Here is a 16,269-nt window from a genome sequence, read left to right as displayed (position 1 = left end):
CCTAAAAGGGCAAAATGAGCATAGCCTAGGTCTAGGAGCACAAAGGTCATCTAATGGCCATAGAGGTTTGGGATACAAACCAAAGGCTAAGAAGGATGTGCCCTCTTACCATAGAGTTCCATATAGTTATGGAACAAATCCTAGGTCTAGTGGTCAAGCCAAGAATACTAGGGAAGTCATCCCTAAGAGTATTTTTGCAATAAATGTGACTAAGACTTCTAAGAAGTCTAAGAAAGTCACAAAGAAGGTTACAAGGGAAGCTATCCCTAGAGTTGACCTAGAAAATGTGACCAAGGCTTCTAAGAAGCCCAACAAGGTCACTAGGAAGGTATGTAGGGAAGTTATCCCTAGTGAGTACCTAGAGCATCCAAGGAGCACCAATAGGTGTTGGGTTCCTAGGAGCATCTTCTCTACCCCATAGATGGGTTAGAGAGTGTCAACTCCGATTAGAAGGGTAGTTAACCCAACTTTGAAGAAATTGACACTCAAGGAGCATTTTCAAGGTTTTAGTTAACCTTTGAAAATGAAATGGAATTATTGATTACTCCTTGAAAGAGTAAAATGTGTCTAATGGTGAAAAATTGATTTTATCTTAAAATGACACAAATTGGGAAAACCTTGAGAAATACCAAGTTGGGATTTTGGTATTCTCTTGAAAATTTAAGGCAATTCGGGCCTTGATTTATGTAATCACTCTTGAGGAAAAATGGAATATGCCAACATTTGAGGACATGTTTATTTTCAATTGGCATACATTAAATCAAGGAAATTAGAAATGCCAATTTAGGCTTTGGCATTCTCTTGTAGCACTTTAGGGCAATCTAGGTTTAAGGTGTAAGTTTAGCTAAGACTTTAAGGATACTTAGATAGTTAATCTAGGTATATTTTATTTATGCTAAATCTTGCCATGATTGTTTGCCCATCATATGCCATGACATCATGTCTAGTTTTGCATTCATGTTTTATTATGAAAAATCAAAAAATACCATGTCATGACATTCATACATCATGTAGTAATAGGATATTTTCTTTTGATGTATACCATAACATTATCATGCATTAAGTTTAATTCCTTGTAATTAAGGACAAATGGCATTTAACAACACTTATTAACGAGTGACATCCTAGGTGGATGTCTAATATTTCTAAAATGCCTAGATAAATATGCATGATCCCTAGATTAGGGCAAAAATCAAAATCTACATCTCACAAAGACTATAAGGTGACTTGTATGTGTTTTGTCCACAATAGATACAAGTGAGATGTTAGGATGATGAACAAAACTCAACATGTTGATTTAGTGCATTCTTTTGAGTTTTTAGGTTCATCAAAACACATAGTTATGTGTTTTCCCATCATTGGGAAAGCTAATGTACAAGTAATGTGCATTATGCCCAAGGAACATGATGGGATATTGGTTTTGAAAATGTTTTTAAAATGTTTTTGGAAAACCTTGGTGAAGGCTATCTTTTGATAGTAATCACCATTGAATAGTTAGACACAAACTTGAAGAAAACACTAAAGTTTTTGCAAGTTTTCAAGTTTGTGTCAATCTTTGAAAATATGATGTATTTTCATAGAAAGCTATTTTTCCATGATTAAGTATGCCTAAATAATGCCTACACGAAATTTCATGATTTTTGAATTTTTGTAGAATTTTCTAGGGGTTTCTGAAGTTGACTGAAATGGAATTTCAGCAACTATCGAGCTCGATCGATCCATGGATTGATTGGAGTGCCGAATCGATCCGTGGATCGATTCAGAAGACACCCGTGAGCAGAAGCTCGCTGGATCGATCAGCCGATCGATCCAGGTAGTCTGAATCGATCAGTGGATCGATTCAGAAAGGTTCAATCGATTGGAACCCAACTCCAATCGATCCAAGTTGCTGATTTTGGCTGGGAAGGCTTGATTTCAGCATCTTTGAACCTCTTTAAGTCTAGGTAACCATTCCAAACCCCTAAAATACATTTGTATACATACAAAGGGTGTTTTCATGTGAAAACAAGGATGGATTGGTTAAGGAAGGCTTCATAGAAGTTTAGGTTGAGGTTGTTTCAAATTTTGAATATTTGAACCTCAAAACTTCTAAATTTGGGTTTCCTAAAGGTTTAGGAATTCCAAGTCATTGTTGGTGCAATGACAGAAGTTACCACCATGTCTTTAGGGGGAGGGACTCTTTAAAGACATGAAAAATTACTTTTCATGAACCTTGGAAGGTGGTTAACCTTCTTTAAAGAAAATGCTCATGTATGAGCTTTTGAACTTGAAATGGGGAGTGGATATCCTCATTATTTCAAGTGGGAACTCAAGTGGTTAGATAATGCTCAAGGTTGGGTATTTGTCAACATTGAGGGAGAAGTTAAGGATAAATGAAGGGTATGGGACCTTCATTATCGTCACAACGAGTGATGTTGTGAACAACGATGAGCAACTCTTCAGGGGGAGAGTTTTCAACAAATGGATTTGTTGATGTGTACCCAAAATTGGGGCATGGGTTGATGTGTGCCCAAAGATGGGTTGATGTGTGCCAATAGGGGGAGAATGAAAGGACCTATGAATGGGTATAAGTTAGGCTTTCATTACCTAGAGGGAGTGTGCCCTCGTAGGGGGAGAATGAAGAGCTTAATTTATATGTTCATTACCTAGTGACATGAAGATTGAGGCTATAGGATTAGCCTAACTTACATGTGGTATTGTAAGTGTTATTGTGGTATTGTCAAACATCAAAAAGGGGGAGATTGTTGGTGCAACATCTCTCAGGTCAAGGTTGACCTGGGTGATCAAGCTGAGTCTTGGTTTGAGTTTAGATGTTTGACAATAAGAAATTGATTGAAGAAGAGTCAAGTAGGTCAAGGTTGACCGGATACTTGACAGGGAAGTCCTGGTGAGTGAAACCAGGTGAAAACCCTAGTGAGTGAAGCTAGGTGAAAGTCCTGGTGAGTGAAGCCAGGCAGAAGGAAAACCCTAGTGAGTGAAGCTAGGTGAAAGTCCTGGTGAGTGAAACCAGGTGAAAACCCTAGTGAGTGAAGCTAGGTGAAAGTCCTGGTGAGTGAAGCCAGGTGAAAACCCTAGTGAGTGAAGCTAGGTGAAAGTCCTAGTGAGTGAAGCTAGGTGAAAGTCCCGGTGAGTGAAACCGGTGAAAATCCTAGTGAGTGAAGCTAGGTGAAAGTCCCGGTGAGTGAAGCCGGAAGGAAAACCCTAGTGAGTGAAGCTAGGTGAAAGTCCCGGTGAGTGAAGCCGGGCAGGAAAATCCAGATGGATCAAGGATGATCGGACATCGGTGTTAGGAAGTCCAAGTAGGTCAAAGGATTGTCCGGATGATACTAAAAGCATAGATAGATAGGTTGACCGGACACATCGATAAATCCAAGTAGGTCAAGGGTGACCGGATACTTGGCATGAATAGAAAAGTCTAAGTGGGTCAAAGGATTGACCGGACACTTGGTGGGAAGTCCTAGCGGTCAAGGGTGACCGATGCTAGGCATGATGTACCAACGGTCAAGGTTGACCGGATGTTGGTTTGAGAGGCTTGGAACTTGGTTTTGGGCAAAAACCAAGTGTTGGATCGATCAGTGGATCGATCCAGAGCTGGATCGATCGATCGGGAGCTTCTCGCGAGCACAGAGCCTCCGGATCGATCCGTGATCGATCGGATGTTCCAATCGATCGGTGGATCGATTGGGGCCTGGAGTTCTCGTGCAAGGAGTCGCAAGAGCAGCTGGATCGATCGATCGATCGATCCAGCCATTTCCCGAGAGCACATAAAGGTTCTGAATCGATCGGTCGATCGATTCAGGCAGTCCCAATCGATCGGTCGATCGATTTCTTTACGACATCTTCTCAGATTCTCGCCAGCTCCTCCACAGCACTCACAAAGCTCAGATTGCCAGTTCTTGAAGGATCTTGGAAGTTTTCCAAGTCAAAAGGCGGATCAAAGCCAAGAAGAGAAGCTAGGGTTAGGGTTTATACTCATTGTAAGCTTGTAAGCTTGTATTTCTTGTATCCTTTCCCTCTCTTCTTGTATTGAGTCTTGTAGGGCTTCTCCGGCCTTGGTAGTTACCATAAAGGAGAGTTTTATTTAGTGGAGGGTGTGTGTGTTGGTGTGGATCCTTGGATTAGTCACCTCTTGTGAGGTGGATACCAAGTAAACCAACCGTGTTAGCGTTGTGTGATTGTTTCTGTATTTTCCGCTGCACATCTTTGAAGAAACAAGCAACGCCGAGCAACGAGCGAACGCGACGAGCTATTCCCCCCCCCCCCCCCCTCTAGCTACTTTTGGTCCTAACAACACTTACAATGCCACATGTAAGTTAGGCTAATCCCATAGCCTCATTCTTCATGCCACTAGGTAATGAAAGCATAAGTTAAGCTCTTCATTCTCCCCCTAAGAGGGCAAACTCCCTCTTAGATAATGACAGCCTAACTTACTCTCTTTCACAAGTCCTTTCATTCTCCCCCTATTGGCACACATCAACCCATCTTTGAGCACACATCAACCCATGTTTGAGCACACATCAACCCATGCCTCAATTTTGGGCACACTTCAACAAATGCCCCATTGTTGAAAACTCTCCCCCTGAAGAGTTGCTCATCGTTGTTCACAACTTCACTTGTTATGATCAACACGATAATGAAGGTCCCATACCCTTCATTCTTCATGATCCTACATTCTCCCCCAATGTAGGCAAATGCCTATCCTTGAGCATTACCCACTTGAACCCACGTGAACAATGAGGATATCTACTCCCCATTAAAGTTCAAACGCTCAACCTTGAGCTTGTTCTTAACAGAAGGTTAACCATCTTCCAAGGTTCATGAAAATAATTTTCATGTCTTTAAAGAGTCCCTCCCCCTAAAGACATAGTGGTAACTTCTGTCATTGCACCAACAATAACTTGGAATCCCTAAAACTTTAGGAAACCCAAATTTTTGAAGTTTTGAGGTTCAAATGCTCAAAATTTGAAACAAACCTCAACCCAAACTTCAACTTAGTCTTCCTTAACCAATCCATCATTGTTTTCAACACGAAAACACCCTTTTTATGTATACAAATGTATTTTGAGGGGTTAGGAATGGATACATTGACTAAAATAGGTTTAGAGTGCTGAAATCAGGCCTTTCCAGCCAAAATCAGCATCCTGGATCGATTGGAGTTGGGTTCCAATCGATTCAACCTATTTGAATCGATCCACTGATCGATTCAGGATGTGTGGATCGATCGGCTGATCGATCCAGCGAGCTTCTGCTCGCGAGAATTGCCGTCTGAATCGATCCACTGATCGATTCAGACACTCCAATCGATCCATGGATCGATCGGAGCTCTGATAGTTGCTGAATTTCAAATTCAGCCAACTTCAGACACCCCTAGAAAATTCTACAAAAATCCAAAAATCTTAAATTTTGTGTAGACATTATTTAGGGCATACTTTATCATGGAAAAAATAATTTTCTATGAAAATACATCATATTTTCAAAGATTGACACAAACTTGAAAACTTGCTAAAACTTTAGTGTTTTCTTCAAGTTTGTGTCTAACTATTTGATGGTGATTACTATCAAAAGATAGCCTTCACCAAGGTTTTCCAAAAGCATTTTTTTTTTAAAACATTTTTCAAAACCAATATCCCACCATGTTCCTTGGGCATAATGCACATGACTTGTACATTAGCTTTCCCAATGATGGGAAAACACATAACTATGTGTTTTGATGAACCTAAAACTCAAAAGAATGCACTAAATCAACATCTTGAGTATTGTTCATCTTCCTAACATCTCACTTGTATCTAATGTGCACTAAAAACACATACAAGTCACCTTATAGTCCTTGTGAGATGTAAGATTTTGATTTTGCCCTAATCTAGGGATCATGCATATCTATCTAGGTATTCTAGAGTTATTAGACATCCACCTAGGATGTCACTTGTTAAAAAGCGTTGTTGAATGCCATTTGTCCTTAAGTACAAGGAATTAAACTTAATGCATGATTATGTTATGACATACATCAAAAGGAGATAATTTTCAAAAGAAAATATCCTATAATTACACGATGTATGAATGTCATGACATGGTATTTTTGGATTTTTCATAATAAAACAATGAATGAAAAAATAGACATGATGTCATGGCATATGATGGGCAAACAATTATGGCAATATTTAGTATAAATAAAATATACCTAGATTATCTATCTAAGTATCCTTAACCACTTAGCTAACTCAAAATACCACTAGTTTCAACTTAAACCTAGATTGCCCTAAAGTGCTTCAAGACAATGCCAAACCTTAAATTGGCATTTCTAATTCTCTTGATAAATTTATGCCAATTGAAATTAAGCATATTCCTCAAATGTTGGCATATTTCATTTTTCCACAAGAGCAGCACTTTTAAATTAAGGCCTGGGTTGCCTTACATTTTAAGAGAATACCAAAATCCCAACTTGGTATTTCTCTATGAATTTCCAATTTGTGCCATTTTAAGATAAAATCAATTATTCCACCAATAGACACATTTTACTCTTTCAAGGAGTAAATATTAGTTCCATTTCATTTTCAAAGGTTAACAAAAACCTTGAAAATGCTCCTTGAGTGTCAATTTCCTCAAAGTTGGGTTAACTACCCTTCTAATCGGAGTTGACACTCTCTAACCCATCTATGGGGTAGAGAAGATGCTCCTAGGAACCCAACACCTATTGGTGCTCCTTGGATACTCTAGGTACTCACTAGGGATAACTTCCCTAGATACCTTCCTAGTGACCTTGTTATGCTTCTTAGAAGCCTTAGCCACAATTTCTAGGTCAACTCTAGGGATATCTTCCCTCGTAGCATTATTAGTGACTTTCTTAAACTTCTTAGAAGTCTTAGTCACTTTGGTTGCAAAAATACTCTTAGGGATGACTTCCCTAGTATTCTTGGCTTGACCACTAGACCTAGAATTTGTTCCATAATTATATGGAACTCTATGGTAAGAGGGCACATCCTTCTTAGCCTTTGGTTTGTATCCCAAACCTCTATGGCCATTGGATGACTTTTGTACCCCTAAACCTAGGTTATGCTCATTTTGCCCTAATAGGATATTTTCCATCATTTTTAGGGTCTTTTCCATTTTATCAAGTCTTGACCTCAAGACTTGATTTTCCATCACTAAGTCCTTAGTTTTTGGTTTTCCATTAAGTCCATGAGCATTTTTGTTTCTAGGCTTGTAGCTACAATCCTTAGAGTTCTTGCATAGACTTTTACCTACATTCCTAGCCTTAGGTGTAGTAGTTTTAGCATGTAGGGCCACATGCTTTTCCTTAAAGCCCTCATGCTTTCTATTCTTATGGTAAATTGCATTAAAATGATAAAAATTTGAATTATCATGCTTTTTACCATAATGTAAAGGGGTAGGCTCAATAAATGTTACCTTCTTCTTGACCTTGGAGGCTCCCCCTTGACTGGTGCCTCCTTGAGCCTTGACCATCTTTTTCCCCTTGGGGCATTGACTTCGGTAATGCCCTTTCTGTTGACACGAGAAGCACACAATGTGCTCCTTGCCCTTCTTTGTCCCGGGGTTGGTCTCCTTGGGCTTCTCCTTGCCCTTTAATGCCACTTGGCCCTTTTTCTTGGCCAATTTAGGACACTTGCTCTTGTAGTGCCCATGTTCCCTACATTCAAAGCATATAATATGATTTTTATTATTAATTGAAATATTTATACCTTTACTTGTAGGGGTGACATCTTTTCCTTTGGATCTGGAGGTAGAAGCTTCCTTTTGATCGGACCTTGATTCTCCTCCATTTGATTTTTCTTGACTTGTGGAGGTAGAAGCTTCTTCCTCCTCTCCTTCTCTCGACCCGGATGTAGAAGCTTCTTCTTCTTCTTGATCCGGCGTCACCAAGGATTGTTCCCCCTTAATCCTAGAGGTGGAGGCTTCATCATCTTGAATATGAAACAAGGAGTATGCTCCCTCCTTGTTCCCTTCGTTGCATTCCCTTGAGGATGAAGCTTCTTGGATTTCCTCTTCTTCGGAGGTTGAGCATCTCTCAACCTCGGAGTCCTCCTCTTGGTCTTGCTCCAAAGAGTCACCCTCTCTGGATTCTTCATGATCTTGTACAGTGGAGGAGATCTCTTCATGAAGCTTGGCCAATTTGCTCCATAGTTCCTTTGCATCTTCAAATTCTCCAATTTTGCAAAGGATGGTGCTTGACAATAAATTGACTAAGAGCTTGGTCACTTTGTCATTGGCCTCGCACCTTTGGACTTGCTCTTGGCTCCACTTGCTCCTCTTGAGAACTTTGCCCTTTGAATTTCTTGGAGCCTCGAAGCCTTCCATCAGAGCAAACCATTGCTCTATCTCCATCATAAGAAAATTTTCGATTCTTGATTTCCAAGAATCGAAACTCGTGGAAGTGTATGGTGGAGCCACCCTTGTGTCAAATCCAAGTCCATCTTGGAATTGCATCTTGAAGTTTAGCTTGATAGAGTCTTGAACTTGAAGAATTTGCTCCAACTTCTTCACCCTCTAGCTTTTCTTGATATGCTTGACCCTTCCGGCGATGATTCCGGTGAAGAGCGGCCTCACTCTGATACCACTTGTTGGGACCAAAAGTAGCTAGAGGGGGGAGGGGGGTGAATAGCTCGTCCCTCGCTCGTTGCTCGGCGTTGCTTGTTTCTTCTAAGATGCGCAGCGGAAGTACAAGAAACAAATCACACAACGCTAACACGGTTGGTTTACTTGGTATCCACCTCACAAGAGGTGACTAATCCAAGGATCCACACCAACACACACACCCTCCACTAATAAAACCCTCCTTTATGGTAACTACCAAAGGCGGAGAAGCCCTACAAGACTCAATACAAGAAGAGAGGAAAGGGATACAAGAAATACAAGCTTACAAGCTTACAATGAGTGCAAACCCTAACCCTAGTTTCTTCTTCTTGGCTTTGATCCGCCTCTTGACTTGGAGAACTTCCAAGATCCTTCAAGAACTGGCGATCTGAGCTTTGTGAGTGCTGTGAAGGAGCTGGTGAGAGATCTGAGATGAATCTGAGAAGAGATGCCGAAGGAATCGTGCGCCTGCGGCCTTTATCGACGCTAACGGTCGGATCCCGATCGATTGGATTGCTCCCAATCGATCGGGGAGGCTTTGGATCGATCCACGGATCGATCCAGAGCGCCTCTGTGCTCTGGGAAAAACGCCTGGATCGATCAGTGGATCGATCCAACGCTTATCGCGCGAAGCAGTCGCGTCCCAATCGATCCACTGATCGATTGGGACCTCTGGATCGATCTGTGGATCGATCCAGAGGCTCTCTGTTCGCTGGGAAAGACCTGGATCGATCCGCTGATCGATCCAGCTCCTGGATCGATCCACTGATCGATCCAACTCTTGGTTTTTGCCCAAAACCAAGTCCTAAGCCTCTCAAACCAACATTCGGTCAACCTTGACCTGTTGGTACATCATGCCTAGCATCTGGTCATTCCTTTGACTTGCTAGGACTTCTCACCAAGTGTTCGGTCAATGCCTTTGACCCACTTGGACTTTTCTCTTCGTGCCAAGTATCCGGTCACTCCCTTGACCTACTTGGACTTCCACCAGATGTCTGGTCAACCTTGACCCAACTGGTTTTTCTCGTGTCAGGTATCCAGTCAATCCTTTGACCTACTTGGACTTGCCAACACCAGATGTCCGATCATCCTTGATCCATCTGGATTTCCCCTTGCCTGGTTTCACTCACCAGGACTTTCCATCTGCCTAGCTTCACTCACTAGGACTTTCCTTCTGCCTGGCTTCACTCACCAGGACTTTCCTTCTGCCTGGCTTCACTCACCAGGACTTTCCATCTGCCTAGCTTCACTCACTAGGACTTTCCTTCTGCCTGGCTTCACTCACCAGGACTTTCCATCTGCCTGGCTTCACTCACCAGGACTTTCTATCTGCCTAGCTTCACTCACTAGGACTTTCCTTCTGCCTGGCTTCACTCACCAGGACTTTCCAGTCAAGTATCCGGTCAACCTTGACCTACTTGACTCTTCTTCAATCAATATCTTATTGTCAAACATCTAAACCCAAACCAAGACTCAGCTTGGTTAACCAGGTCAACCTTGACCTGAGGGATGTTGCACCAACAATATTTCTTTACTTTATCTATTAGTTTCAAGAGCGGCATCAGGCGACATGGAGGACTAGTTGCCGTAGTCATGAAGGTCTGGGGTGAGTGCGCGGAACCTGTAAGCGATGAGGCAAATAATCAGGTACGTGTTGCCATGAGTACCAAAGCTTCAGGAAGCCGTGGAACAGCAGCACCGACTAACCCTCCCCCTTCTCCGCCAAGTGAATATGGATTCCGTTAGCCTCCACCTACCTGTGGAGTGTGGATAATGCCTTCGCCTTTCATATTGGCTCACCTTCTGTGAGTTTAGAGTTAGTTACAACGATGGTTGTAGAAGCGGAGCTTGTTAGGGTTAGAGAAGGGGGAAGAGGAGGATTGTGAATAAGAGTGGGGAAGGAGGGATACGAGTGCTGGTGCTTTGGGGAGAAGGGGCCGAGGAGGAAGGGTGATGCCGCGGTGGCGGTAGCAGAGGAAGAAGAGTGGAGGAGTTAGTCTATACATGAGCGGAGGAAGGGAGAGGAAGCGATGGGTGAATAATAGACACTAAACAAGAAAATATAACCATCCTAATAATCAAAGATTACATATAACTCTTTGACCAAATGTAATAATGTAACATTAATTACATTATATTATAAATTTTATTACATTATAAATTTAATTATATTACCTTTAACCAAACCGAGCTTTAGTATTTTGGTCTTTGGTTCTTAATATCTACTAATAAATTTAATTGATTCATTATATGACTATTTTGTTTTTTATTTTCATAATAATAAAACCAAATTTATATATTTAATTTTACTTTCTATAGATTTTCTCCATAATTTAAACTTTGAATTTATTTAATTTCATTTTTATGAGTGGGTATAATAACTTTCAGGAACAACTTGCAAAATAAAGGACCATTGACTCGAGAGCGAGGAGTGACTCAAAGCAGAGGCATATGCTCGATGTAAAAAATGTCTATTCAAAGAAGCCGATTAGAAAGAGAAGTGTTGAATCGTATCATCACAAATTGCTCCAATTTAATTACTTATTTATTTGGCCCTACCACAGTTTATTTTTTATTTTTTAAACAAATTAAAAATCATTCTAAATTATGTAAACTGTTAAAAATTATTCCCTTTTTTAAAAAAGAAAAGTTAAAGGGTGCTCCATCAAATATCACTTATTACAATGTATACCAACTACTCATTGTTACATATGAAAAATTGATTATTTTATTTTAATCAAAATTATTATACATAAAAGATTATTATATTAAATTATTTGTTATCAACTTGATAAAAATATTTAAATTTTATCAAAATTATTTTAAGCAGTTATAATTAAATTCTAAATTTTAAAATTTTTAATTCTAAATTTTAAATCTGAAATACTATTATAATAAAATATTATTTATTAATTTAGTCTAAATTAATTAAATTTTATTAAAATTATTTTAAATTGATCAAAATTAACAACTACTTTACATTACACATTGTACTCTAAAAGTATTTTTAGATAAAGTATACGATGAAGTACTTATTTGGTGATTTTTATAAAAGAAATATCTATTTCACGATTTTATTTTCCTTTTTTGTTCTGTCTTTCTTTCTATCAAAGTGGAGCAGTCAAAGTCATCCTGAAGTCGGTCAAATTCCTTGATTTGCCTCCTTGATAAATTGGACAATCGGAAGACTCCGGTCTCCATTCAACCATTTTCACTAGTGTTGTTTCCACTGACTCAGTACCAGACCATAAACCTCCATCGCTTAGGCGTCTCGCGCACGGTACGGTATTGGGAATGTAGAACGACAAATATCGCTATAAATATGCCCACGCACTGGCCATTGGCTCTCACTCAGCTCAGCCTAGAGCATGGCTATTCACTGCACTCTCCAGTTCCTGGGCGCAGCGCTCCTTGTTTCTCTCGTCGTTAAGTCCGCCGGGGGCAGCGAGGCGAGCAAGGTGGCAACGAGTGCAGTGGATTTCCACCGGGAGTTCAACCTCAGGCACGAGACGTGGATGGGGAGATACAACCGCAGCTACCGCAACGCAACAGTTCGAGAAGAGCGCCTCAAGATCTTCGCGGAGAACGTCAAATTCATCGACAACTTCAACAAAGAAAAGCACAACTTCTCACTGAAAGCCAACGAGTTCGCTGATCTGACCGACAAGGAATTCCTGAAGCTGTACATCAACCCGGGGCTCTCGCGCCACGTTATTCCTCATCTGAGGCACCGGTACAAGCCTGCCAACCGCACTAGACCACCTCAATTACCTAAGAACGCAACGATTCAGGTACCCATGCTGGACTGGAGGACCAAGGGCGCAGTCACCGGTGTCAAGGATCAAGGAAAGTGCGGTAGGCATTCAACCAATCATGTACCTTAATTCCATCTTCATGCGCGCGTCGGTTAATTGCTCAATATTGTTTGTGAATGAACAGGCGCTTGCTGGGCGTTCTCTGCCGTAGCAGCAATGGAGGGCATCATTCAGATTAAAACAGGCAAGTTAACATCCTTGTCGGAGCAGGAGCTCGTAGACTGTGTGCCATCGAAAAAGGAGAACTCGCCGTGCCTCAAAGGCGACGTTAAGAGAGCTTTTGACTTTGTGATCCACAACGGCAGTCTGACAACTGAAGACAACTACCCGTACAAGGGAGTTCTTGGAGCCTGCAATTTCAGTCTGAATTCTGCTACCTTTCAGACTCAAGCTGGTGGCGTTACGATAAGCAGATACGAGCAGGCTAAAGATGAGAATGAACTCTTGGAAGCTGTGACCAGGCAACCGGTCTCGGTCTCCGTCTCGATACTCGTTGACAATCCCAAATTCTTCCAATTGCATGGCACTGGTGTCTTCACCGGCATTGGCTGCGGACCTGATTATGCCATCAACCATAGCATGACGGCGGTGGGCTACGGCACTGAGAACGGCACCGACTACTGGCTCTTGAAGAACTCGTATGGGCCAGATTGGGGGGACAACGGGTATATAAAGATGGCTAGAGGAATTTGTGGGATCACCAAGCAAGCTGTCTACCCGGTTATCGACTGACTCTGCAAATAGATGGCTCCATGTATGGCTACTCAATTATATATAGAGGAGGAGATAACAAAATTATATATACTAATTTATTTCCTCTTCAATTATATTTCTACATCGTGAAAGAATAAAATGGTTTCCTGGCCGGCTACTACAAGAATATTGTCGTTTCCATATAAGAGGGTGTTTGACTGAGTTTATAAGCTCTCTAAAACAACTTATAAGTTGTTTTGGAGCTTATAAGCTCTTCAAATTTGTTTGATAATTTTTTTTTCAAACGGCTTATAAACTGTCAAAATAAGTTGTTTTGGAATTTTAAAGTTATTTTTAAAAAAGTATGGAAGACCCTACTTTTGAAAAAAAGATCTTATTTTAATAATTTGTTTCTCTAAAATATCCTTATATAATTTCATAAATTCTCATCTTATCTTCCATAAATTTGTATAAGTCTAATATCTTTTTATCTCCGTCGACTTTTCTTCCAACGTTATGTCATCTTCTCCGTCAGCGCCTCTTTCAAACTTTCTCTCCCCCGGTACAGAAATTCACCCAAAATCCTCTATTAATAAAAATATCAAACCCCTCTATTAATAGTATTATACTCTTTTTAGTAATTTTATTAATAAAAAGATCTTATAATACCAAACACATCAATATCTTTAAGTTGATTGTAATAAGTTCACCCAAATACTTTAACAACTTATTTTTAAAATAAGACCTAATAACTTATTGTAGGACAGTTGGGGCGGCTAGAAGGGGAGGTTGAATAGCCTGAAAAAAATAAACAAAAAAGACTCTTCTCGAACTTTCAACAGAACACTTGCATAAAGTAAATTAACAGTAAATAAAAAACAGAAAGAAGAGGCTCACAACTTGACTTGGTTACAACCAAGGAGGTTGTTAATCCAAGGAATGAACGTGCACTAAAATATCTCCTTTAGGCGGAGAAGCCTCTTACAGCAGTGAAAGAACAAAAGACAGAAGGTAAACTAGAACAGAAGCGCACAAGTATTTGGAATGTAAATTTCTGAGTTGATTGAAAGCTTCTGGACCAAGGCTATATTTATAGCTTTGGTCGGGGCGCCTGGAAGGGTTCCGGGTGCCCTGGGGGGGGGATAAATTTTATCCCCCAACATTCAGATCGAGTTTTGACTCGATCTGATGAAAATACTGGGTCCGGGCGCCCGGAAGGGTTCCGGGCGCCCCGGACTGTTCCGAGCGCCCCGGAGCCCAAAGTCAACAGTCGTTGACTTTTTCGTCCGGGACCTCTTCTCTGGTTCAGTCCCGCCTCGGTCCGGTTCTTCTCCTCCGGATCCGCTCACTTGGGTGATCTCTGCCATCCGGAAAAGGGCTCACCCGAACCAAACTTCCGGTCTTCTCGAGCGGGCTTCCCTCCGACTTCTCGTCCCTCGGAATCGCCGCGTGTTTCCTTCTTGTTCGCCGGCGTACTCATCCGCAGTCTTCGTCTCTCAGACGCACCGCGTGCCGTCCTTCTCGCTAGCTGCGTCTCTTGCTCCCCGAGCAATCTTCCGCTCCGGCTTTCGTCCCTCAGAACCACATCACGCTTCCTTCTCGTCCACTGGAGTACTCTTCCGCAGCACCTCGTCCCTCGGACTGTCGTCCTTCTCGCTAGCTGCGTCTTCCACTCAACTACCTGTGTTCCTAAGCTCCTACACACTTAGACACAATGTTAAATACACACAGGACCTAACTTGTTGATCACACCAAAACAACCTTGGGGTTCCAACAATCTTCCCCTTTTTGGTGTGATCAACCCAAGTTAAGCTAGGGTTAAAATAGAATTAAGTAAATTAACTTAATTTGTAATTTAAGTGCAAAAAGATAGAAAAGATAAAAAAAAATTAAATCTATCTACCTCCCCCTAGACTTATACTTTCCCTTCTCCCCCTTTGATCACAAAAAAAAGTGGGGTTCCAAGAAAAAACAATATAAGAGTTTAAAAACTTAGAAAGAATATTTTTTAAAAAATTTTTTAGGTTTTTAAGAAATTTAGAAAATTTTTCTAAGTAATTTAAGCTGAGATTTCTAGTTTCAGGAAAAAGTTTTTTTTTTTTTTTTAACTTAGGAAGAAATGATTTTTGAGAAATTTTCTAAGTAAGAAAAAAAAATCCTAACTTAAATTTTTGAGAATTTTTAAGCGCAAAAAAATGACTTAGGGAAAAAAAAATTCTAAGTAAAATTTTAAAATAAAATGTTTTGAATAACCTTTTTAAAGCACTAATTAATTCTTGTATTAATGCTTTATTAGTAAGTTAATTAAACATTTATTTCAATATTTTGGCTTCTAGGTCGTGACGAGGCACTAACCCTTCTTGGTTATTGGAGCAACAACCACTTCTCTGACAAAGCCTCGTAAGGAAATTCTTTGTTTAATTTTCTCACTTAAAGCGCTAATTTTATAATTTAGTTTAGCCATGTTTTAGGAACTCAATATAGGTTCCACCCTACTGGATTAATTAAAAAGCTTTTAGGGACATATTTTCTTGAAATATTCCTAATTTGTCCCGGGTGATATTTAAAGTACTAATTTAAATTATTAAATTTTTTAAAATTGATTTTAGATGAACATGCATAGTTTTTCAAATTATCTACTTGAATTTTCAAATCATCATTTTCAAGTTTCAATTTTTCATTTGCTATTTTTAATTTATCTAATTCTTCTAAGGGACAAGACTTAGCTAAAATTACTTTTAAATTTTTATTTTCACTTTCTAATTTGCAGCAATCTTTTGTTAAAAGTTTAACGAACTTAAACATTTTATCGGGAGGAATAGATCGAACCTGACTTACCTTGTCGATCTCGTTGTCTGTTTCTCCCCCTGAGCTGCTGCTTTCTTCCGACGTGTCTCCCCCTTCATCGATGCTCTCGATGCTCATTTCGGAAGAGCTTGAATCGCAGTCGTCGTCTTGATGACTTGCCATCAGTGCGAGTCCGGAGAATGCTTCGACTTTCGATTCGGACAAGGTATCGTCCCACGTCGCCTTCAGGGCCTTTCGTTTTTGGATAGGCTTCTTATCCTTTTCCTTGTCTTTGTTCTTCAGCTTGGGGCAGTTGTCCTTGACATGCCCTTCTTCGTCGCAATGGTAGCAGCGGATCGTTCTTTTCTTTCTACCCTGTGGATGG

General features: G+C 40.4%; 1 protein-coding gene across 1 annotated transcript; it reads left to right on the top strand.

Annotated features, from left to right (window-relative positions):
- The first annotated feature begins 11,929 nt into the window (after nt 1-11,929).
- LOC122020375 (zingipain-2-like) lies at nt 11,930-13,233 on the top strand. Its single transcript, XM_042578283.1, has 2 exons — nt 11,930-12,444; nt 12,529-13,233. The coding sequence occupies exons 1-2, from the start codon at nt 11,958-11,960 to the stop codon at nt 13,134-13,136; spliced, it is 1,095 nt and encodes a 364-aa protein (XP_042434217.1). The 5' UTR covers nt 11,930-11,957; the 3' UTR covers nt 13,137-13,233.
- Nucleotides 13,234-16,269: the final 3,036 nt, after the last annotated feature.

The sequence above is a fragment of the Zingiber officinale genome, chromosome 9A, assembly GCF_018446385.1.
Source record: "Zingiber officinale cultivar Zhangliang chromosome 9A, Zo_v1.1, whole genome shotgun sequence".
NCBI lineage: Eukaryota > Viridiplantae > Streptophyta > Magnoliopsida > Zingiberales > Zingiberaceae > Zingiber > Zingiber officinale.
Note: the sequence above shows the minus strand (reverse complement) of the source record. Positions and strands in the feature narration are given on the sequence as shown.

Bases quoted from the DNA above. Each gene is read 5' to 3' on its own strand.
- LOC122020375 (XM_042578283.1), top strand. From the start codon at position 11,958: ATGGCTATTCACTGCACTCTCCAGTTCCTGGGCGCAGCGCTCCTTGTT. The intron at 12,445-12,528 runs GTAGGCATTCAA...GTGAATGAACAG, and splicing joins CAAGGATCAAGGAAAGTGCG to GCGCTTGCTGGGCGTTCTCT.